Source organism: Anopheles coluzzii, chromosome 2 (assembly GCF_943734685.1).
Source record: "Anopheles coluzzii chromosome 2, AcolN3, whole genome shotgun sequence".
NCBI lineage: Eukaryota > Metazoa > Arthropoda > Insecta > Diptera > Culicidae > Anopheles > Anopheles coluzzii.
The window spans coordinates 74,150,415-74,176,545 of NC_064670.1; the positions used below are offsets into that span (position 1 = coordinate 74,150,415).

General features: G+C 41.6%; 2 protein-coding genes across 2 annotated transcripts in view; one reads left to right on the plus strand and one right to left on the minus strand.

Annotated features, from left to right (window-relative positions):
- Nucleotides 1–26,131, minus strand: part of LOC120961211 (uncharacterized) — a 272,641-nt gene that overhangs the window by 202,358 nt on the left and 44,152 nt on the right. The gene's annotated exons all lie outside the window — the stretch shown is intronic.
- Nucleotides 22,103–24,126, plus strand: LOC125908356 (uncharacterized). The gene is made up of 2 exons (XM_049611070.1): nucleotides 22,103–24,057; nucleotides 24,105–24,126. Exons 1-2 carry the CDS (start codon nucleotides 22,103–22,105, stop codon nucleotides 24,124–24,126), a joined length of 1,977 nt encoding a protein of 658 aa, XP_049467027.1.

Consider the following 26,131-nt stretch of genomic DNA (forward strand, 5'->3'; position numbering starts at 1 on the left):
TTTCCATCTACTTTCGAATCTCGTGCCGTTTGCATCGAATCGCAAACCGCCTGCTTCGAATCGCATGCCACTACGATCGAATCGATCGAGCGTTCCAGTACGATTGAATCGCGTTCCACTATGGTAGAAACGTGTGCCACTACCAAAGTCTATATCAAAGTCTATATAATACAGAGGTCGAGTCGTCCAGAACATTTGATCAAAAAGCGTGGGAAAGTTTTGACAGCTGGATGAAAAAGCTTCAATAGTTTCATCGTAGCATACATTGAGGTTTTAGTTGTTGAGCATGCAGTGGTCTGAAAGCATTTTCGGCCATTCTTACATCGTTTGTTTGTAATATTGTACTTTAAAAAGTTGACGAATATCAAGAAAAGATAGAATTATAGTGAAATTATCAATTATAACAAGATCAGTGCGCGAAATTACGATGAAATCTTGTGCAGCTCAAGAGAGTCAAAGCTAAGAGGCCAGATTTCTGATTTTGGTCATTTTTAAGTGATGAATCACTGAAAAAACTACTCCATGCCACGTTCATGAAAAGGAAATGTATAGTTACACTAGGTTTTGTGCAGAAAAAGCACAATTAGCCCTAAAAAGTGTCTGGTTGTTTGGAATCGTTTGTGAACGCTTTTTCATCTAACTGTCAAAAATGAGCTTTCAAAATGGTGGACCAAAATCGAGCTATGCATCGACCTCTGTATTATATGGACTTTGGTCTATATACACAGGTCGAGTCGTCCGGAACATTTGATCAATAAGCTTGGGAAAGTTTTGACAGCTGGATGAAAAAGCTTCAATAGTTTCATCGTAGCATACATTGAGGTGTTAGTTGTTGCGCAAGCAGTGGTCTGAATGCATTTTCGGTCATTTTTACATCGTTTGTTCGTAATATTGCACTTAAAAAAGTTGACGAATATCAAGAAAAGATAGAATTATAGTACAATTATTAATTATAACAAGATCAGTGCCCAAAATTAGGACGAAATCATGTGCAGCTCAAGAGGACCAAAGCTAATAGGCTTGTTTCCTGATTTTGGTTGAGTTTAACTAATGAAACATGAATTTGTGAAAAAAAACTACTCCATGCCACGTACATGAGAAGGAAATGTATAGTTACACTAGGTTTTGTGCAGAAAAAGAACAATTGTCCCTAAACAGTGTTTGGTTGTGTGGAATCGTTTACAAACTTTTCCATATAACTGTCAAAAATAAGCTTTCAAAATGGTGGACCAAAATCGAGCTTTGTATCGACCTCTGTATTATATAGACTTTGGCCACTACGATCGAATCGTGAGCCGGCTACCATTGGATTTCTGAAAGCTAGAGCATAGTAAACTGTTTGTTTGCGTTTGAAAGCTCTTTCTTTTTTTGTCGGATGCTAAAATTCTAAAAAAAGGTAGTTATTCTCTAATTGAGAGTATAATCCCAGATTTCTGCAAATATTCGTACTTTTTACATGCAGCATTACGAAATGGAACGTGGGGCCATTTACACCTGTTTCCATCTACGTTCGAATCTCGTGCCGTTTGCATCGAATCGCAAACCGCCTGCTTCGAATCGCATGCCACTACGATCGAATGCGTGCACCCATGGTTGAATCGCGTGCCAGTACGGTTGAATCGCGTTCCACTATGGTCGAATCATATGCCACTACGATCGAATTGTGTGCCACTACCATTGCATTTCTGAAAGCAAGAGCATAGTAAACTGTTTGTTTACGTTTGCAAGCTATATCTTTCTTCGCCGACGGCATTTCGTTTGTAAAATAGTACTAATAAAAGGCAGTTATTCACTGATTACACCTAAAATCCTTGTTATCGACGAACATCGTGGTCCCTTGTTGATGGTAAAATCCTTAAGTTCAACTAATATTCGGTGTTCGTTGTTGATGGTAAAATCCTTGGTTTCAACCAATGTTCGTGGGGTTTACCTATAATCAGAGAATAAATCCCTTTTGTTAGTATTTTACAAATGAAATGCCGTCGGCGAAGAAGGAAACAGCTTTCAAACGTAAACAAACAGTTTACTATGCTCTTGCTTTCAGAAATCCAATCGTAGCGGCACACGATTCGATCGTAGTGGCATATGATTCGACCATAGTGGAATGCGATTCAACCGTACTGGCACGCGATTCAACCATGGGTGCACGCATTCGATCGTAGTGGCATGCGATTCGAAGCAGGCGGTTTGCGATTCGATGCAAACGGCACGAGATTCGAACGTAGATGGAAGCAGGTGTAATATGTTGTGTAATATTTATGAAGTGATCTAAATAGTTTAAAGATTAAATAAGTACAAGTAAGCTTAAAATTAATTGTATCAGCTTCCATGGTATGTTGGTACGGGTAACCCGTAGATCACACACCGCTGCCAGACTGATATCGTTATTGACTGCATGGTGTACTGTTGATGTCTGGATTTCTGCAGGACGACACCAAAATATCCAGGACCCTACAGGAAGCAGTTTCATTTGAAATTGTCAACATTTGCGTCACCTATTTTCCCTTATATTGTCGGAGGGAATGTCCCAGAATCCTCTTTTATTGTAAGATGCAAACGTCGTTCGGAAGACTTTTACCGGCGAAATCAGAGCCGGTGCACCGTACACACTCCGAGCAGAATCGGCTGCTGCGAGCTGTCAAGCGCCTCTAAGTGCTGCGACTCATTGATCAGCACCTGAGCGAAATAGCGCCTCAGAAGACGTTGACGATGTTACCGAGTATGCCGCAGTTATCAGACTTTATGCAGATAGGACCAGACCTACTACAATGCGCCTTATCCGTTGCCGAAATATTTTCCCTGGTGGACGCGGAGCACTCTTATCCTATCGATGTGCTGGACAACATATTAGTATACGTGAACCGTTTGAACAACGAATAATAAATTACGATGTAATTACCGCAGCAGTGGGTAGTTACGGTTTAACAGAACATCTCAGCCGAGAGAAGACACATGGACAGAACTTTTCTTTGATGGACCTGGTAGCACCGGGAAGCCGTTTCTGTTCGAAACTATTATTGCGTACACGGGATGCCAATCAAAAATTGCAATCGCAGTGGCTCCAACTGGAATTGCTGCTCTGCTACTGACCAGGGGACGTACGCTTCACTCTTCATTCAAGCTATCGCTATACCTGGACGCTAACAGTTCCTATAACATCCATGTATAGTCAGCACAGGCTGAATTGATGTAAATGGCATCACTGATCTTATGGAACGAGACATCCATGAGCAGCTGCTATGGTCTAGAACAGGGGTCTCCAAACTAATAATAGGCTCTCGCGGGCCGTAGTTTGGAGACCCCTGGCTCTAGAGGCTCGCGCCCTCGATCACGCCCTGCAGGACGTAATGGGAAATCACCGAACGTTCGGTGATAAGGTGGTGCTGGTACGTGTGCCGACAGCCCAGACTGTTCAAGATGCTGAAGAGCGGAAAGAGTTCGTAGAATACGACATTCCCGGGATTCGATAAGGCGTATGTCAAGATACCACGGGACTTGATGTTACCTGGAACATATGATCCGAAAGATCAAATGTATCGCAAACAGTGTGTATTTTGATAAAAAAAAATATTCCAACCGGTACACCATTCACAATTCAATTTGTAGTACATTAAATAAAGAAAATTATCAAATCCTATACACTGCAATGTTTGTTATAAATAATATTAGCACACAAAAAATTCTTTTACAAAGGATTCAAAAACAAAATGATTATTTGAAGTGCAATTCTTATATCGTTGATAAGACGTATATGTCCCAATAAACGTTGCGTGGCCCTGTAACCGGGCCATTTTAACTAGTAGGTTACGCAAATTCAACATATTTTCGGTCATTGAGTTTTAAAAGTAACTGCTATGAATATTACATGAATTAATTGATGATACACCTGTTTCCATCTACGTTCGAATCTCGTGCCGTTTGCATAGAATCACAAACCGCCTGCTTCGAATCGCATGCCACTACGATCGAATGCGTGCAACCATGGTTGAATCGCGTGCCACTACGGTCGAATCGCGTTCCACTATGGTCGAATCATATGCCACTACGATCGAATCGTGTGCCGCTACGATTGGATTTCTGAAAGCAAGAGCATAGTAAACTGTTTGTTTACGTTTGAAAGCTATTTCCTTTTTTGTCGGGTGCTAAAATTCTAATAAAAGGCAATTATTCTCTGATTGTATTATACTTACATTTCTACTAATATTCATACTTTTTACATGCAACATCACGAAATGGAACGTGGGGCCATTAAAAAAATAATATCTAAAGAAGACCGCGAACGCATTGTTCGAGCCTACGACCAAGGCAAGAATATGAAAGAAATTGCCGAAATGCTGCACTTGATGCATTCTACGGTACACGGCATCGTAAAGAAGTACCGAGAATCCGGTATAATTGAGGCGACAAAACGAACGACACCGAATACGAAAAAGCTTTCACAACGTGAGATTGCTAGTATCCGAGAATGGATTGACTAGGATTGCTCACAATCATTGAAGGAGCTGGTGGCAAAGTTAAGGGAACATCACCAAGTCGTAGTATCTACTACGACTGTAGCTCGAGCCATTAAAGGATTCCACTACTCTTTCAAAAGAGTTCATAAAGGAACCTGAGCGCTGAGCGAGCGGTACTGCCAGGATTGAAAGAAGATCGAAAGATGTATGCCGAGAGGTTCCTGCAGTTATCGAACGAATACGCCGATGATGCCATAATTTTCATCGATGAAGTTGGTTTCCAGGTGAACATGCGTGTTGCTTATGGACGATCGCCTGTTGGTGAACGAGCAATGAAGGTTGTTCCTGCCCTTCGTTCACGCAATATTTCTATTGTATGCGCTATGACGAGGAAGGGCATCGTACACTACCAACATCGCAACTCAGCTATCAACAAAGTATTTTTTATTGAGTTCCTCAGCGATCTCAAAACTTTTTGTCTACCTTTTTTGTCTACCACAAAACATTTTTGTCTACCTTTTGGCATTTATTAAAACATTTACCGACCCATATTCGTGATGTCGAAAATAGAAGCACAGCCTGCCGAAAATTGGACCAAACTGCCGAAAATAGGAACAAAAACAATGTTTGCTTTTTCACGAATAGGGGAAAGCGGGGCAAAATGGGCATGTTAAGCAGTTTACTGAATATTCCTTTGAATATGCGACAAAACACAATTTTTCTTTCATTATTGTATGCCTCCACCCTTTATCTATTGATTCAAATTGCCACATAGAATAAAAAAAACTTAAAAACATGAAAATAATGTAAAATAAAATTTGATGTTTTACGACAAGCTATTTTGACACGCGGAGTAAAATGGGCATAGCCCTGGGGCAAAATGGGCATATGTAAACAAACTGTGAAACGTCAAAACAATGGGGCAATATGGGCAACTACAACTGCGCCTTAGGTAATGGTCTATGCTTTTGCGCACGTTTCGTGAAATGTGTTTTCGTTCTATCTTTTGTTTTGCGGTCAGAAAGGACCTTAAAATTCTTCCAAAAATATGTTATCAAAATTAAAACAGTTTTTACACGTTTAAATCAACAAAATCGAATGTTTTGAAGCTGTGCCTGTTTTCATTATTGAGGCGACAAATACAACACCATAGCCTCACCAAGCGCCGTATGTCAAAAGTATCTGCCCATTTTGCCCCAAACGTAACTGCCCCACGTGAACCATTTTTGTAGTGTTTGGTTATATTAGTAAAAATACGCGTTCAATCGACTTGCTTTCTTCAGAACAATTGTATAGAAATATCATATCTTTAAAACCATATCATGTAAAACTCCAATGGATCACTGTGACACTGGTTTAAGCTTATTTTCGAAGTGGCAAAAATTACATCAATATGCTATTAAACCTTATTTTGCATTTTTCTTGGTTATTTGTTATGTAAGGGTTATGAAACTTAAATGGTGTTCATAGAACACCCTAATGAATACATTTTGAGCATTGGAAAGTATCTTTGTAGTGAAATAATGCTTAAATAGAGGATTTTGCCCCGCTTTTCCCTATCTCTAAAAAATACATTTGAAACGGCAAATAAAAAATAACACGTCGATAATAATGCCACATTCAAGAAAAATAATAAATATTGGAAGTGTTCGAGCAGTTTTGGTGAAACTGCTGCACTAACCTGACCAATACTGGTACATTTACCCTACTTATGACTAGGTTTACACTAATACGCTTAATATACTATCATAATCTATTGTGTAAGCTGGTATTATCATTTCTAACACGAAAACCAACAAATACCCGCTGCGCAAAGCGATCGAAAACTTCTCAAACTCAAACTGCAAACATATTTCACAGCCCATGTTGTGAAATATTTCGCATTCAAAATTGTTGCAAATTTATAAATGAAATATTGCGAAATTTTTGGATTGATATATTTCTTCGATCGGAATCCAAGCGTTTTCCCTGACATTTCTGCTCGCTTTTTCGATCGCTTTTGGCGGAAAGCGATCGAAAATCCGAGCTACAAAACTGCTCGATTTTGTCGTGCGGGTCACTGTTACCATGACACGACTGTTGAAGAACTCCCGCTGCGCAAAGCGATCGAAAACTTCTCAATCTCAAACTGCAAACATATTTCACTGCCAATGGCTGTGAAATATTTCGCATTCAAAATTGCTGCAAATTTATAACTGAAATATTCCCGCTGCGCAAAGCGATCGAAAACTTCTCAAACTCAATCTTCAAAAATATTTCACAGCCCATGCCTGTGAAATATTTCGCATTTAAAACTGTTGCAAAATTTATAAGTGAAATATTTCGAAAGTTTCGGCGCTGAAAATTTTGGAATGAAATATTTCTTCGATCGGAATCCAAGCGTTTTTCCTGACATTTCTGCTCGCTTTTTCCATCCCCGCACGACAAAATCGAGCAGTTTTGTAGCTCGGATTTTCGATCGCTTTCCGCCAAAAGCGATCGAAAAAGCGAGCAGAAATGTCAGGGAAAACGCTTGGATTCCGATCGAAGAAATATTTCAATACAAAAATTTCAGCGCTGAAAATTTCGCAATATTTCATATATAAATTTTGCAACAGTTTTAAATGCGAAATATTTCACAGGCATGGGCTGTGAAATATTTTTGAAGATTGAGTTTGAGAAGTTTTCGATCGCTTTGCGCAGCGGGAATATTTCAGTTATAAATTTGCAGCAATTTTGAATGCGAAATATTTCACAGCCATTGGCAGTGAAATATGTTTGCAGTTTGAGATTGAGAAGTTTTCGATCGCTTTGCGCAGCGGGAGTTCTTCAACAGTCGTGTCATGGTAACAGTGACCCGCACGACAAAATCGAGCAGTTTTGTAGCTCGGATTTTCGATCGCTTTCCGCCAAAAGCGATCGAAAAAGCGAGCAGAAATGTCAGGGAAAACGCTTGGATTCCGATCGAAGAAATATATCAATCCAAAAATTTCGCAATATTTCATTTATAAATTTGCAACAATTTTGAATGCGAAATATTTCACAACATGGGCTGTGAAATATGTTTGCAGTTTGAGTTTGAGAAGTTTTCGATCGCTTTGCGCAGCGGGTATTTGTTGGTTTTCGTGTTAGAAATGATAATACCAGCTTACACAATAGATTATGATAGTATATTAAGCGTATTAGTGTAAACCTAGTCATAAGTAGGGTAAATGTACCAGTATTGGTCAGGTTAGTGCAGCAGTTTCACCAAAACTGCTCGAACACTTCCAATATTTATTATTTTTCTTGAATGTGGCATTATTATCGACGTGTTATTTTTTATTTGCCGTTTCAAATGTATTTTTTAGAGATAGGGAAAAGCGGGGCAAAATCCTCTATTTAAGCATTATTTCACTACAAAGATACTTTCCAATGCTCAAAATGTATTCATTAGGGTGTTCTATGAACACCATTTAAGTTTCATAACCCTTACATAACAAATAACCAAGAAAAATGCAAAATAAGGTTTAATAGCATATTGATGTAATTTTTGCCACTTCGAAAATAAGCTTAAACCAGTGTCACAGTGATCCATTGGAGTTTTACATGATATGGTTTTAAAGATATGATATTTCTATACAATTGTTCTGAAGAAAGCAAGTCGATTGAACGCGTATTTTTACTAATATAACCAAACACTACAAAAATGGTTCACGTGGGGCAGTTACGTTTGGGGCAAAATGGGCAGATACTTTTGACATACGGCGCTTGGTGAGGCTATGGTGTTGTATTTGTCGCCTCAATAATGAAAACAGGCACAGCTTCAAAACATTCGATTTTGTTGATTTAAACGTGTAAAAACTGTTTTAATTTTGATAACATATTTTTGGAAGAATTTTAAGGTCCTTTCTGACCGCAAAACAAAAGATAGAACGAAAACACATTTCACGAAACGTGCGCAAAAGCATAGACCATTACCTAAGGCGCAGTTGTAGTTGCCCATATTGCCCCATTGTTTTGACGTTTCACAGTTTGTTTACATATGCCCATTTTGCCCCAGGGCTATGCCCATTTTACTCCGCGTGTCAAAATAGCTTGTCGTAAAACATCAAATTTTATTTTACATTATTTTCATGTTTTTAAGTTTTTTTTATTCTATGTGGCAATTTGAATCAATAGATAAAGGGTGGAGGCATACAATAATGAAAGAAAAATTGTGTTTTGTCGCATATTCAAAGGAATATTCAGTAAACTGCTTAACATGCCCATTTTGCCCCGCTTTCCCCTATTCGTGAAAAAGCAAACATTGTTTTTGTTCCTATTTTCGGCAGTTTGGTCCAATTTTCGGCAGGCTGTGCTTCTATTTTCGACATCACGAATATGGGTCGGTAAATGTTTTAATAAATGCCAAAAGGTAGACAAAAATGTTTTGTGGTAGACAAAAAAGGTAGACAAAAAGTTTTGAGATCGCTGAGGAACTCAATAAAAAATACTTTGTTGATAGCTGAGTTGCGATGTTGGTAGTGTACGATGCCCTTCCTCGTCATAGCGCATACAATAGAAATATTGCGTGAACGAAGGGCAGGAACAACCTTCATTGCTCGTTCACCAACAGGCGATCGTCCATAAGCAACACGCATGTTCACCTGGAAACCAACTTCATCGATGAAAATTATGGCATCATCGGCGTATTCGTTCGATAACTGCAGGAACCTCTCGGCATACATCTTTCGATCTTCTTTCAATCCTGGCAGTACCGCTCGCTCAGCGCTCAGGTTCCTTTATGAACTCTTTTGAAAGAGTAGTGGAATCCTTTAATGGCTCGAGCTACAGTCGTAGTAGATACTACGACTTGGTGATGTTCCCTTAACTTTGCCACCAGCTCCTTCAATGATTGTGAGCAATCCTAGTCAATCCATTCTCGGATACTAGCAATCTCACGTTGTGAAAGCTTTTTCGTATTCGGTGTCGTTCGTTTTGTCGCCTCAATTATACCGGATTCTCGGTACTTCTTTACGATGCCGTGTACCGTAGAATGCATCAAGTGCAGCATTTCGGCAATTTCTTTCATATTCTTGCCTTGGTCGTAGGCTCGAACAATGCGTTCGCGGTCTTCTTTAGATATTATTTTTTTAATGGCCCCACGTTCCATTTCGTGATGTTGCATGTAAAAAGTATGAATATTAGTAGAAATGTAAGTATAATACAATCAGAGAATAATTGCCTTTTATTAGAATTTTAGCACCCGACAAAAAAGGAAATAGCTTTCAAACGTAAACAAACAGTTTACTATGCTCTTGCTTTCAGAAATCCAATCGTAGCGGCACACGATTCGATCGTAGTGGCATATGATTCGACCATAGTGGAACGCGATTCGACCGTAGTGGCACGCGATTCAACCATGGTTGCACGCATTCGATCGTAGTGGCATGCGATTCGAAGCAGGCGGTTTGTGATTCTATGCAAACGGCACGAGATTCGAACGTAGATGGAAACAGGTGTATCATCAATTAATTCATGTAATATTCATAGCAGTTACTTTTAAAACTCAATGACCGAAAATATGTTGAATTTGCGTAACCTACTAGTTAAAATGGCCCGGTTACAGGGCCACGCAACGTTTATTGGGACATATACGTCTTATCAACGATATAAGAATTGCACTTCAAATAATCATTTTGTTTTTGAATCCTTTGTAAAAGAATTTTTTGTGTGCTAATATTATTTATAACAAACATTGCAGTGTATAGGATTTGATAATTTTCTTTATTTAATGTACTACAAATTGAATTGTGAATGGTGTACCGGTTGGAATATTTTTTTTTATCAAAATACACACTGTTTGCGATACATTTGATCTTTCGGATCATATGTTCCAGGTAACATCAAGTCCCGTGGTATCTTGACATACGCCTTATCGAATCCCGGGAATGTCGTATTCTACGAACTCTTTCCGCTCTTCAGCATCTTGAACAGTCTGGGCTGTCGGCACACGTACCAGCACCACCTTATCACCGAACGTTCGGTGATTTCCCATTACGTCCTGCAGGGCGTGATCGAGGGCGCGAGCCTCTAGAGCCAGGGGTCTCCAAACTACGGCCCGCGAGAGCCTATTATTAGTTTGGAGACCCCTGTTCTAGACCATAGCAGCTGCTCATGGATGTCTCGTTCCATAAGATCAGTGATGCCATTTACATCAATTCAGCCTGTGCTGACTATACATGGATGTTATAGGAACTGTTAGCGTCCAGGTATAGCGATAGCTTGAATGAAGAGTGAAGCGTACGTCCCCTGGTCAGTAGCAGAGCAGCAATTCCAGTTGGAGCCACTGCGATTGCAATTTTTGATTGGCATCCCGTGTACGCAATAATAGTTTCGAACAGAAACGGCTTCCCGGTGCTACCAGGTCCATCAAAGAAAAGTTCTGTCCATGTGTCTTCTCTCGGCTGAGATGTTCTGTTAAACCGTAACTACCCACTGCTGCGGTAATTACATCGTAATTTATTATTCGTTGTTCAAACGGTTCACGTATACTAATATGTTGTCCAGCACATCGATAGGATAAGAGTGCTCCGCGTCCACCAGGGAAAATATTTCGGCAACGGATAAGGCGCATTGTAGTAGGTCTGGTCCTATCTGCATAAAGTCTGATAACTGCGGCATACTCGGTAACATCGTCAACGTCTTCTGAGGCGCTATTTCGCTCAGGTGCTGATCAATGAGTCGCAGCACTTAGAGGCGCTTGACAGCTCGCAGCAGCCGATTCTGCTCGGAGTGTGTACGGTGCACCGGCTCTGATTTCGCCGGTAAAAGTCTTCCGAACGACGTTTGCGTCTTACTGTCTTGGATTCCGATCGAAGAAATATTTCAATCCAAAAATTTCAGCGCTGAAAATTTCGAAATATTTCATATATAAATTTGCAACAATTTTGAATGCGAAATATTTCACAGCCATGCGCTGTGAAATATGTTTGCAGTTTGAGTTTGAGAAGTTTTCGATCGCTTTGCGCAGCGGGTCGCTTTTGGCGGAAAGCGATCGAAAAAACGAGCTACAAAACTGCTCGATTTTGTCGTGCGGGCCACCTTCATTTCTGTAGTTACCGTCAGTGTCTTTGCGATGAATGTAAAAAAAATGTAGTGTGAATGTCAATTGAGATTCATCTTGTGAATTCAGAACAGCCTTGCCTTTACCGATCGTAAGTGATTGAAAAATTAAATATTTTCACTTTTCCAGTGCAAAAATCAGTGTGTTTTTGCTGGAGTACATGAATTTAAAAGAAAAAAATCAAAGGAGAAGGCGATGTAGTGCACTCGAAAATGTCAAAAGAAATGTCGCCAAAAAATATCGTCGAATCAAACGACAGTTTCTGACATGACTGTGAAATGAAATAGTGAAAACTGAATGCGAAGCTTCAAATCGTGTCAAAGTAGGCAATTTCATGTCGAAGAACGTCACCGCTAACAACACTGATAGCGACATGTTAACACAAAGCATAAGCATGTAGTATAAACATGTATAAAAAATTACAGCGAAAATTAAACTACACTTTAGTTATGCATCCTAACCGATAATCTTCTTCTTAATTTACTCAATAAATGTTGAAAGTCTATGCATGTCTTACACAAAAATGGGTGCATTATCAGTTACTTGATTGAATAGTTCTGAAAACTGATATGATATATTGATATGAGCTACTGCAGTCAACGGGATTCATCCATATGTATGAAAGGTAAAGCCAGCATTGTGATTCGACCAGCCATCAATGAAATCAATCAAGATACATTTTACACTTTTTAAATGATTGAAAAGCTTCCATGTAAATCATTAAAAATGTGTAAAAAGTAGCACCAGCTGAAAATAACAGCTTGACACAATTTCCGCAACAATCTGGTTAAAAAACCAGGGACAGCTAATAGAAATACTTTTTCTGGATTTAATTACACCCTCACCGTCATATTGTAACCAAACACAAAAAAGGCATTCAAAAAAACGCAATCAGGACTGAAATATTTTCTCGGCAGTCGGAAAATCGGTGGAACCGATCAGAGCCATTTCTGACTGCAGACTAGCCGCTACGTGCGACAACCGATGACTCCAACGGTTCCGAATGACTAGACGGCTTTGTAGACTTTGGAAGACACCGAGGGGAACTGTTGCTTTGATTCGGCCGGGATCGGAGTCGGAGTAGCTAAGATCGGAAATGGTTTTGAGCCTTGGATGAGATTTCGACAATCCATCACTAGTTGTTGCAAAGTTTCCAATTGAGTGTATCTAGTTATTTTCATTTCTATTTCTTTTCCTTTTTTAGTTGACGCAAATCTGTTTTTTATATAGAATATAGGGTAAATGTACCAATAGTGGTGCAATTTGTAGAGGTACCGATGTGTTTTAATGGATTTAAAGTGTCAGGAAGGACAATTTCTGAATATTTTAACACATAGCAGCTGGAATATGTTTTATCTTCGCAATCGCATCCATTTTTACCATGAAACACATCAAATTTACGAAAAAATACATATTTTTGTGATTGCTTCGTTGTACCTATAATGGTGGTATGGTTCCTATAGTCGTCGTATTGTGTTCCTATAGTGGTGGTAAACAAGGATGCCTCAAAACAGTGTATAATATCAATATAACTTAGTTTTGAAGATGTTTTCATGTGAATAGCAACGATTACTGCCATAATATTGGTTTCTTGCGTAATTTGATCGTAAAAAAATGTATAAATTTGATTGATGAAACTATTCACTAAAGTACTGCATCACACCTGTCATCAACCAACACCTGGAAGATTGTGCTTGATTTGAAGTCAATTTTTCATTCAGCCAGATAAGCAAATTTTGGCCTGTTTTTGGTAAATTACCTACATAAAACTCACTTCTGTTGCTTATTTTAGTGAAAACAGTACGACATGTCAAAATTATCCTCGAATAAACAGAAAACGACCTGTTTTTATTGATTTTATAACTATAACCACTATAGGAACATGCCTGTTTTGTGTACCTATAACGGCACTATGGTAAAAAACACTTAAAAATGCATAAATAAGGTCAAAAGGCAAATAATTTTAGTAAAACAATAACATTCCATAACAGCCATGTTGAAAAACTAGTAATTGCGTGGGTATGTGATCATTTAGAACGTTAACAGAAATATGAGTTTCGTTATGAAATCCTAAGGATTTTGGAAAAATGTTGACACATTTCACAAAATAATGGATTTTTCGGTCACTAAGTAACGGAATGGCCCCATTTAACTTTTAAACCCTTTGTTAAAGGTTAAATAACTTAAATACTTTTAATTTGCCCTATGAAATGCGGTTCATAGGGCAAATTAAAAGTATTTAAGTTATTAAATTAAAGAGCAATAGCACCACTATTAGTACTACCACCACTATAGGTACATTTACCCTATAATTGAGTCTGCACAAAATTATGCTAATTTTCAGAGGTACATTAAAGTTAGTTTCGAAAAATATAGCAACACAATTATTATTCTTTTCTGGAAAATGTAATAAACTTCGACAAAAAGTAATAAAATATTTTTTGGTTTGCAGTGCTTTATTGTTTTTATTCAGGAGTAATGGTCCAAAAAGGCGGTATTGCTATTTGCAGTGCTTTAGCAATTCTCAAAATATTATCGCGGGCCGCATTCAAAATCGAGTCGGACCACCAGCTTGACATGCCTGTCCTAGACCATCATAACTGGCAATGGAGAGCAACTAATCCAGCAAATAAGATGATGCTCCTTTGTTTCTTACCTTTACATAATTTCTTAAGACTTCAACAAGGCAATCTTGAGGTACGAATTTAGATATCGCTTGGGCAGAAATTTAAGAACAAAAATAGGTTTATGAGTTATTTTGAAACGTTTGGAAACTTAAAAAAAATATTCTTACCCGAAAAGCGTATTAGGCGACTGATATTGGTCTCCCGTTGCCAAATATCGCAATGCCACAATTAGCATGGCCCTTGGTGACAAACTCGGGCGCATATTCGTATCCATTTTTAAAATGTTTGGCGTAATTTGCTCAAGCAGATAGTTGAAATCATTTCTGGACAACCTCATAAAATGTATAATGGTGGTATCCAATTCTTCCTCCATAATGGTTGTAGGGAACTGCTCGATAGCAGGAAACAGAAAGTTAGGAAACTGAAATTAGGAAATCTATTCCTAACGTTTCAAAAATTCGTTTGAATAAATCGGAATCGAATTGCCTGCCTTGATCGGTTGTGACTTTAGAAGGCACGCCAAATCTCGCTACCCAGTGCGTAACGAAAGCTTTTGCCACGGTTTCTGCGGTCATATTCGCTAGTGGAATCGCCTCTGGCCACCGAGTGAATTTGTCTATCATTGTTAGACAGTAAAGATTCCCTTCTGATGGTGGAAGTGGCCCAATTAAATCGATGTGCACGTGATCAAATCGGTGGTCTGGTACGTTTATGTGATTTATCGGCGTGTGATTGTGGCGAATTATTTTTGTTTTTTTGGCATGCTAGGCAGTGTGGTACGAAGTGCTTGCAATCTTTCCGAATAGAAGGCCTAACGAATCTTTCGGAAACCAAATGAGTGGTGGCTCGTATTCCCGGGTGTGATGTGTTATGCAGTTTCTCTATAATTTGGTTCCTGAAGTGCAAGGGTACGAATGGCCTTATGTTTGCAGTGGAAGTGTTGCAAAAAAGTGTTGTTTTTGTTCCAGGCATTATTAGCTCTTTGAGTGCTTATGTTGAGTTTGCAGGTGCTTGTTTCATGTATTGTATCGTTTCAGTGTCAGTGCGATGAAGCTTCGCCATGTGTTCGTAATCGATCGTATCAGTGTTAATCGCGTCAACCCGACTAAACATGTCTGCGATTTTGTTCTGTTCACCAGAAACGTGACGAATGTCTGTGGTAAACTCGCTGATGAAATAGAGTCGGCGCTGTTGTGTAGGATTTACTCTTTCCGGGCGTTGTTGAAACGCGGTTTCTAGTGGTTTGTGGTCTGTGTACACACAAAATTCTCGTGCCTCTAGCAAATCTTTAAAGTAGCGTATGGATTCGTATATGGCATACAATTCTCTGTCGTACGTACTGACTTTCTGTAGACAAGGAGAAAGACATTTGTAGAAAAATGCTAGAGGCTCTGGGCCCTCTTTGCCAATCTATTGTAGTACGCCGCCGATAGCATGATTCTACATTTAGAGCGAGCTTAGCGTGCGGTGAAAGATGCGCAAGGATTGCGGCGTTTGCCAGATCTTCTTTGCATTTCGTAAATGCTGCGTCTGCTTCATCATTCCAGACTAGCTTTGTTGTATCGTTCTTCTTGTTTCCCTTTATCAATTTTTGCAAAACGTTTTGTTTGTGTGCGGCGTGTGCCATGAATCGGCGATAAAAGTTAATTGCGCCGAGAAATCGTTTAAGCTGTTTAGCTATCGTCGGCTTAGGGAAATCGATTATGGTTTGAACTTTTTCTTTTTTTGGACTTATGCCTTCGGCAGTTATACCCTAGTTATGCCCTAGGAAATTCACACAAGATTGTCCAATTTGGCAATTTTCTGCGTTGATCGCCAAGCCATTGTCGCGTAAGCGTTGGAAAACAGTTCTTAGGTGAGCTTTGTGTATTTCGGCATTTTTCGATGCGATACATATGTCGTCAATGTATGGGAAAACAAAGTCTAAGTCTCCAAAAATCGCATGAAGGTGGCGTTGAAGCGTTTGCCCTGCGTTCCTTAAACCAAAGGTCATGAACATAAACTCATACAGGCCGAACGGGGCCGTTATGGCCGTCTTCGGTATGTCATCTCTCGCTACAGGTATTTGGTGGCACGCTCTCTGGAGATCGATACACGTAAAAATGTGAGCACCGCTGAGTATGTTACTCACGTCCTGTATGTTCGGGACGGGATATTGATCGGGAATTGTAACGGCGTTAAGACTTCGGTAGTCTCCACACGGTCTCCAAGTGCCATTTGATTTTTTAACCATGTGCAACAGGCTTGCCCAGTTGCTTTTTGACGGTCGACAGATACCCTGCTTCACGAGGAAATGAAACTCAGCCTTAGCCTCCTTCAATTTGTCAAAAGCAACCTGCGCGGGTGACTGAATACTGGTGGGCCCGTTGTTAAAATCTGATGCTCGACCTTGTGGCAAGGTTTTTTCAACTGGTTTAGCTTGGTGATATCGCTGTACTCATGCAATATTGGGACGAATGGATTTTGGGTCGAGAAAGCTTTGATGGTAGGTGTATCAGCTGCATTTATGTTGAGAATCTCGCTTTTCGTTCTATTGTCTACTAATCTCTTTCTTTTCACGTCGTCGAGCAAATCAAAATGCCCGAGAAAATCTGCACCGATGATTGGGCTGCCCACATCGGCGATTACAAACTCCTACGTGAACTTTCGTGCTAACCCAAGGTCAACAGTTAAACGTTTTGTGCCGAAAGTTGCTATCGTAGTGTTATTCGCGGCGAATAGTGTGCGTTTGCTTGCGTGTAACCGTTCACGCATAGTAGGGGGAATAACCGATATTTTGGCGCCTGTATCGATCAAGTATCGATTGTACGAACTATTGTCCACTAAGTGAATTCTTTGCATATGTACGGGCGCTTCGGGGAGTGTATGATTTGAAGTGTTACCGTGAGTGTGCTTTGGAGTGTTACCGGGGGAGTGGTTAGTGTGACCTTTCTTCTGAATAATAAATGTGTTACAATTATTTGTGTTGAGCGGTTTCTTCGGTTTACATAGTGTCTCGAAAGAAAATGTTACGCGTTTGCGGGTGGCACTACTTACGGTTTGTTCCTGGCTTGAACCGGTATGCCTTCTTCGAAAAAAATGCACTGGATGGTGCTGTCGCCTTCCTTCTCCTTCTCGCATTTCTCCGCTTTCGCTCCGAGCCGGTAGTGATACCAGCAAATCCATCTGCGTGACGAGGACGGCTTCCAATGATCACGTGATGAGTGCGTAGGTCGTTGTCCTCTCCTGTCCCTTGACCTTGATGTGTAGCGGGAACGGGATGCCCAACCAGCAAAACCGAAGCTATTGGAAAACTTTCCTGTATGCCAAAGCGAGAGAGCATGTCTTCTTTCTCTAGATTTTTGACGGCACAACGCCGATCGTGTGCTATGAACGAAAAACGGGAGAAGGGGAAACCGATATCCTTCGAGTGACACACACGCATGCATCTGCATGCGTATTCCGCTGAACCGAGACTACACATCTCTCTCGATCTCCCATGATTTTTCTGCTATCGCGCTCATCCGGGTGTTAGGCATCCTCAGTCTGTCCAGAACTTTCACTGTGGAAGGATGTGTTGGAGTGATGTGTGATTTCTTGTGCCCCGTACTTTGCTCGTTTACGTTTTGTGCCGTGTTCCTTCTTCTTCAATTATGGAATGATTTATGCTTGCCAATTTCTAAGGTAAGTTTCTTGTGTGTGCTTGAATGTGTACATTAAACTAACGCTTGTCGTCTAAAAAGTTACAGGTGCACGCGCATGTTAATCGACGGTTGCCAACATCCCGCAAAACGATCGACGGAAGGAAAACGGTGTCCCGTTTTAAAATATCAAGGTAAGCGTTTCTATAATCCTATGTGCAAAACATTGGTTAGTTTGTTATAAAAAAACATGGATTACTTATTGGTTAATTTTCATCAACAGATTTCATCACAGCTCTTTCGTAGAAGAGTGCACTTCAAGGACGCCTAGGATACGGCTAAACATGCGCAGCACCAGTCCGTGACGTCATTTCCAGACAGGCGCCGGCTGAACACGCGCAGCACCAGTCGAGGATGTCCTAGCGAGAAGGGCAGAAGGAGGAACGAGAGGAAGGGTACGGGAACTACTACAACAAATCCGAAAATATCAGAGGAGGGATAAATACAAATGTATACGTGATCAGGACCAGCAATCCAATGTGTGCGTCGGTTTGTGCCGTGCTGAAAGTTTTTACTTTAGCTGCTGCTAGTGTAAAAATTTAAGGAAAGCTTAAAGTAAAATTTTTTCCACGGGGCGCCTTCGGAATTTGTTGGCTGGGTGTGTGATGAGCTGCGCGTCGATCGACCGAGAGAACTTCGTCCAGTCTCCGGGAGAGTTGCTCGATCCGTTCTTCGAGTGCTGCGATATCCGATGATGTTCTCGGTGTGTGATGCGTGTGGGAGGTCTCTCTTCGTACAGGTGCAATCTCCGTGCGTGGCGCCTCCATGATTTTGTCAGCCACGATCGCCTGCTCGTCGAGTGTAGCGGTGGGCAAGGCGAAAACGATGGACCGCACTGTGTTGGGTAGTGCACGAAGCCAGATGTTAAGAAGGACGCTGTCGGAGCATCCTTCTCTGCCCAGTCTTCGCATCTCGGAGAGCAGCATGCTGGGCTTGTGGTCGCCCAGCGAAACACCGGAAAGGAGGTTGGTTAGCCGCTGGTTTTCCGAGGGTTAAAAATACTCCAGTACGGCGTTTTTCATCGTGATGTAACGATCGTTATTCTCACTTTTGTTACACTTTGCAATGGCAGTGTAAACGTATTTGGCTCGGTTGCCGAGCGACACGATGACCGTATTGAATTTCTGCTTGTCCGATTTTACGTCGTTGACGTTGAAAGCCGCTTCCAGGCAAAGGAACCAGGTGTCCACATCATCCACATCGAAATCTGGAAAACTGATTTTTGAAACCGCATGCCTTTCCTCGTGCTCCGCTTTGATGTGTGCCGGTGGCGCGTGGGGAGTCGTCTTCGGCGCGATGGGGGCACTTCCTTCGGGATTCATCTCGTACAGCGGTCGCGAGCACTTTTATTGTACAAACGTTCGCGGACAGGTTAAAAACGAGGTTTTTGCGTATCACTTTAAACTGTCGGGGTCACTGATAGCACGTGTGGAATTCGGATTGATGGAAACGACTTGTTCGGTTGGAGTTCAGATTATAAGAGAGAGCATCTTTATTTCGGTTGTCCTAACAAGCTACATGAGGACGGTTCCTTATGCGCTCTGTTTATGCCCACGAGTTGGGCTGTTCGTGCTACTATCGAGCAGTTTCCTAACTTTCTGTTTCCTGCTATCGAGCAGTTCCCTACATGGTGTTAACCAACCGACTAGCCTGATTGTTTCTTTCCAGAAGCATGGAGCGCGCTCATTATCTAATTTTTGGAGGTTGTCGAAGAGATACCATATGCAACCTAATGAAAGTGGGCCACGTAAGTCGCAAGCTGGCCATTTTTTGTTCACGATTCATGATTCGCTGTAATTTTTCACAATTAACTTAGTGTAAATAAACACATTGACATGGATTGACATTTTATTGACACATATATAGGTTGACATAATTGACAACTGAGTTATACGCGTTTGAACGCGGGCGTGGAAAATGCGCGTCGTGTTTGCGGCCTTACAAATGAATTGATATTAAATAGGAATGGTTGGGCTGAGTAGGTAACACAATATCATGCTTGTTGATGGCATAACAAATTAAAATATTCCTTGATCGCAAATACCAGATCGCATCGGAACGCTATCGCTAAACTCCATAGTATATGTCTTCCTTATGCTAATCGTAGAACTACAGTTTCGTCTTTCAGGTATTCTTGAGGTGCGTTAAAACCTTTAAAACCTTTAAATTAAAACCTTTTATGGATCACTGTATTGTGGAGATGCGATAAAAGATTGCATTCATTTTGAAGCTTTATTTTGATGACCCTTACGGATAAGCAGCAATCTTCATATAACAATTTCCTTTATATTCCTGAGCCTCTTCACTCACTTTAGACGCGGATAGATTACCCTTTTTCTCTTTGTCGACATTTCCTTTTTCACGATATTTTTTTCACGATAAAAAGAACTGTAGTTCGTTCAATGTTTCAAATTTCGGCAACTTCTTTTGGGAGCTTTCGACTGTTATACGAATGCCACACATGTTCTCCGTCTGCATCTGTTGTTATGTTATTTTTCCTTTTTGTGCTTTGACTGAAGAACATGTTACTCAACGCAAATTAAAACTATTAAACTGAGGTGTGTATTGTTGGTAGATGTGAATTATTATACGATGCCAATTTATGCTGGAAGTTGGAGCGGTTCCGTGGTACAGTCGTCAACTCCAACGACTCAACAGCCGGTTCGGGTCGGATCGCAAAGAACGGTGGGAGCAACAGGTTCAGTTTGAATCTGCTTGGGTTAAAAACAAGGATCGCGGTCCAGATGCTTGCATGCTGGAACGGATCGCACCTGGCCGGAACGCAACGCGCATCACTTCTATTTATTTATGTCCCGCACATTTTACTTATTTATCATTACTTTGAGTGATTTTTTTCTCCTCGAACGTGAGGCAAAGAAGTTTGAATATTTCTATAATTTTTAAATCTACGCTTGCCATGATTGAATTTGTCTTGAAAGAATGATTTGTCTCGACATTCTGGTAAGATAACAAAATTTGATGCGCCCAAAAAGGAAAAAAAAGTAGAATTTGTTTATTTGTTTGTTTGTTATTTTGTTTGATTCTTTTTTATTATTGTCCGCTAACCCTAGCCTGACGCAACAAAACTTAACACAGTGCCTGTACTAGAAAGAAAGAAGATTGAATAAAATGTAAGGACAGGGAATAGAAGGTTGAAGACCAGCTAGGAATGGGCGGGAATGGAAGGAACGGGAAGGGGACACACACAAGGGAATGCGGGATAAGAGGGAAGGCACATCAATGTCACCGAGAAGAGAAGGAGTCCTGCGACAAAAATAGCATAAGCGCGACCACGTCTCCTTTCAATCGATTTTGGTGTCAACATACGACATCTGACGAGAAAAACTCCGGACTCATCGACTACGAGTCCGGATCAGTCCGGATCTTTACAGATCACTCCGGATCACTCCGGATCACTCCGGATCAATCCGGATCAGTTCGGATCAGTCCGGATCAGTCCGGATCACTCCGAATCACTCCGGATGAATCTGGATCACTCCGGATCACTCCGGTTCACTCCGGATCAGTCCGAATTAGTCCGGATTAGTCCGTATGAGTCTGGATTAGTTCAGAAGGTTGGGGTTAATATGGTCAAGACCGAGCGAGTAGTTTAAGTTGGCGATGCAATTACTAATGCCCAACATGACTAGTCACTATCGTTAAGACAATTCTTGATGAATGTGTTCCGTTGTGTTGTGTTGTGTTCAAATAATGCATCGAGAATTTACGATTCAGTATAAAACATTTGTTGGAAATTGAATTAAATTGAATTGTAGTTAGTTTAGAAAATTGGAATAATTGAACTTGCAAGTTTTCATGAATTGTGTCAAATGGTGAAATGTTTCAATTGAATTAGATCAGTTACGGATTAGGATGAAATGAACTATGAATGAACTATGTAAATAAAAATGACAAGTGAATAAACAGTAGCAAATTGATTGGCGCAAAGGACACAACGGCTTATCCATTCTTTTCGGTTTTCGGTAATCCGTATATCACAACCAGCTTTTTTTAGTGATAATTTATCACATTTATTGGTCCTTCGAACCGGATTGTGATTACGGATTTTCTATTCATCGCTCTGCATCAAGAGCTCGGGAATTCGCTCTGCATCAAGAGCAGAAAGTGAGCTGATTCATCGTCGTCGTTTACCGCCATCGCAAATCGCCCTGCATCAGGGGCAACGGCCAACGATCGATCGCCATCGCATTTTCAAAGTTCGCGCCACGTAAATTTGTTTCGGTTCGGTTTCTCGTAACGTGAGTGTGAGTGGAAATGGATAAGAAGATAAAAGCCTTCCAACTAAAGAAAAGGATCGCAGTGGAAAACATCAGTGCCCTCGAACGGTTCCGTGAAAGCTTTTCCGGCGATGACGCCAAGCAAATCCCGGAGGCGTCAGCAGACTTGGACAGGCATAAGGACGAGTTTTTCATCGCGATAGCCAAGCTTGAAGAGCTCGACGACAGTAATGAGGCCATCGAATTGTGCATCAAAGAAAGAATCGAGATAGAAGGACGGTGCAGGAAGCTTAAATCTTTCTTTCGGGAAAATTTACGCAAGGAAGAAGTGTCGCTAAACGAAACGACAGGTTTGGCTTCGTCAACGTTCGCATTTGGTCGGCCAAACACCCCACACTCACGCCTTCCAAAGATCGAGCTGCCAACTTTCGATGGGGATCATACGAAATGGCTTTCGTTCCGCGATCGCTTCATAGCGATGATCGACGCTTCATCCGAGCTTCCATCGATAGCAAAGCTCGAATACTTGCTATCATCATTGAAGGGAGAAGCGGCGCTTCCTTTCGAACACACTGCATTAACAGACGATAACTATTCAGTTACGTGGGCACAGCTTCTAAAACGCTATGATAATTCTCGGTTACTCGTGCGGGAATATTATCGCAAGTTGCATTATCTTCCCGCTGTACATGTAAAGTGTGTGGACAAGCTGACAAACCTAGTGGACGAATTTTCGCGATATGTGAACGGTTTTGTGAAGCTGAAGGAGCCAGTGGATTCATGGGACACGCCACTCTCAAACATGCTTCTTATGAAGCTCGACCGTGCGACACTTTTGGCGTGGGAAAAACATTCAGTGCATTTCAAAAGGGACAAATATAGTGATGTGATACAATTTGTGGAAGACCGTATACAAATCCTTAAATCTACAAACAATTTCGCGAGTGAATCTGGTGAACGTTCGAGTAAGGTGGCCGGCTCCAATCGTCCTCCACAAGCACGTAGATCGATCGCAAATGTAGCATCTTCGCGGTCGACACCAACGGTTACATCAAGTTCCAAGTGTCTCCTGCAGTGTGCTGATGGCCATCTTCTACGTAGCTGTCCGGTGTTCAATGGCAAGGATGTGCATCAACGTCGTGAGTTTGTTTCCTCAAAGCATCTGTGCTGGAATTGTCTGGGTGATTCTCATCAGGTGAAGGCATGCAAATCGGACTATACATGTCGTATATGTCATCAGCATCATCATACACTATTGCATGCACCCGTTCATACGCCTAGCTCAACGGTCGCGATGGCTATTCAAAACAATGATGGTATGGTGTTTTTGGAAACGGCTCTGCTATACATCGTTGACGGATACGGAAAGAGACATGAAGCAAGAGCACTTCTCGACTCGGGTTCTATGTCGAACTTTGTCTCTAACACGCTTGCTCGGAAGCTTCTCGGGACGACTCGCAACAAGGTCAACGTGTCCGTCGCAGGTATCGAAAATGCTTCACAGCTGATGAAAGGTTCGATCGTTGCAACCGTCGAATCGAGGATCAACACTCATGCATCTCAGCTGGAGTTGCTCATCTTAGACTCTCCCTTTATGCACATACCAACGACTCCAATTGATGCATCAGCATGGGAAATGCCGAGCTTGCCGCTTGCTGACCCTTCGTTCTATGTACCTGGCAAGATCGACATCATCATCGGTGGAGATACATACTGGGAGCTTCATTCCGGTAAAAAACGTTCCCTCGGCGAAGGGAAACCATGGCTTGTGGAGACTGCTTTCGGCTGGGTTGTCGCAGGAAATGCATCGTTTGGTGGTTCTCATGGTTCGCAGCTATGCCACTTATCTACCAACGTCACGCCTTCACTGGAATCGATAATGGAACGCTTTTGGAAGATCGAAACAGTCGCTGAGGATCCGATACTATCAGCGGAAGAGAATGCCTGCGAGAAGCATTTCGTAGCCACTACAACCAGAGATGCATCTGGCAGGTATGTTGTATCTTTGCCACAAAGCTCTAATCCTTGTGTCGTTTTAGGATCGTCAAAGTCAATTGCTGATCGTCGACTCTTAGCTGTTGAGCGACGTTTAAAGGCTGATCCTAAAATGAAGGAAGAATACATTAAATTTATGAAAGAGTATGAGCGTCTGGGTCATATGAAACGGCTTACCGAACCGGTCGACGATTTATGCGAGCACTACTACCTGCCACATCATGCGGTGACAAAGGAGACGAGCACAACTACTAAGGTGCGAGTTGTATTTGATGCATCTTGCAAAACCTCGTCAGGGTACTCATTGAACGATAAGCTATTGGTGGGACCGGTAATCCAAGACGACCTCTTCTCAATCATCGTTCGTTTTCGATCACGTGCAATTGCGCTATCTGCCGACGTGGAAAAGATGTACCGCCAGATTCTCCACGATGAGCGAGACCATCAGTACCTCCGTATACGTTACAGGGAAGATCCGTCAGAACCAATCCAAACCTTCCAATTACTAACAGTAACATACGGCACCGCATCCGCACCATTCTTGGCAACGAGGACATTGAAGCAAATAGCTCATGATCACCATACTCAGTACCCACTGGCAGTAAATGCAGTACTTCGTGATTTTTATGTGGATGATCTATTATCGGGAACAGAGGAAATCTCAGATGCAATCGAAATACGTACACAGATTTCGCAAATGCTTAATTCGGCTGGCTTTGCGTTAAAAAAATGGGCATCCAACGTACCAGAAGCACTCCAGGGCGTCCCATCAGATGATTTGGCAGTTCTACCAACACAAGAGTTGCATGATCCTCAAGTTGTGTCAACACTGGGACTTGTTTGGGAACCAGCAGTAGATATGTTTCAGTTTCGGATTGATCTGCCACCCACTGCAACCGTCTTAACAAAGAGGCTGACATTATCGTACATTGCCAAAATCTTCGATCCGCTTGGTTTGCTGAGCCCAATTATCGTTATTGCCAAAATGTTCATGCAACAATTGTGGTCCTTGAAGGTAAACGGGAAGCCTTGGGACTGGGATAGCGAGCATCCATCACATCTCCAAAGGGAATGGGCAGCGTTTCACTATAAACTGCCATTGCTGCGCGAAATACGCATTCCTAGATTCATATCGCTTAGAGGGGCTACACGCGTGCAGTTGCATGTCTTCGCAGATGCTTCGCAAAACGCATATGGTGCGTGTTGCTACGTCAGAGCAGAAGCTCATTCAGGGGTCTCGGTGCAACTTATGGCTGCTAAATCAAAGGTTGTGTCGTTGACAAACACCAACTCAATCGCTAGGCTTGAGCTCTGTGCAGCAAAATTAGCAACGCAACTATTCCGGAAGATCAGCCAATCACTCCCCGGTACATATGATGCATTTGGTTGGACAGATTCAATGACCGTGTTATACTGGTTGCAATCTTCACCACGACGCTGGAAGCCCTTTGTGTCGAACAGAGTGGCGCAAATTCAAGCTGAAACGGGGATTAAATGCTGGTATCATGTTCCTGGCGTGGACAATCCAGCAGACGATGTATCGCGTGGTCTTCTTCCGGACAAATTGGAATCATGTCATCGGTGGTGGCATGGGCCACGTTGGCTTAGTGGCATGGAAGACGACTGGCCAAAAAGAGAACCTGCAAGAGAGGAAGGTGAATTAACGGAAGAGGAACGAGTAGTAAAATTACCAGTTGCTGCAGTAGCCACCGTCAACAACTTTAACAGCAGATTATTTTCACGGTTTTCTACTTACCTAAAACTTCGTCGAACTGCTGCATACTGTTTACGGTTCATTCAATGTTTGACGGCAAAGAAATCATCGGAAAGGCTTACAACGAATGGCACAGTTCAGGATCTCATTGCTTCAGTTCCGCCACTTACAAGCTATGATTTAGATCATTCCGAGTTATGGTTGTGTCACTTAGCCCAGCAGGATTCGTTTGCAGAGGATCGACACCATATCGCAAATGGTAAGGAGCTATCACGTAGCTCGAAGCTAAAATGGTTATCGCCATTTATCGACCAAGCAGGAATCATGCGTGTTGGGGGTCGACTTAGCAATGCAAAT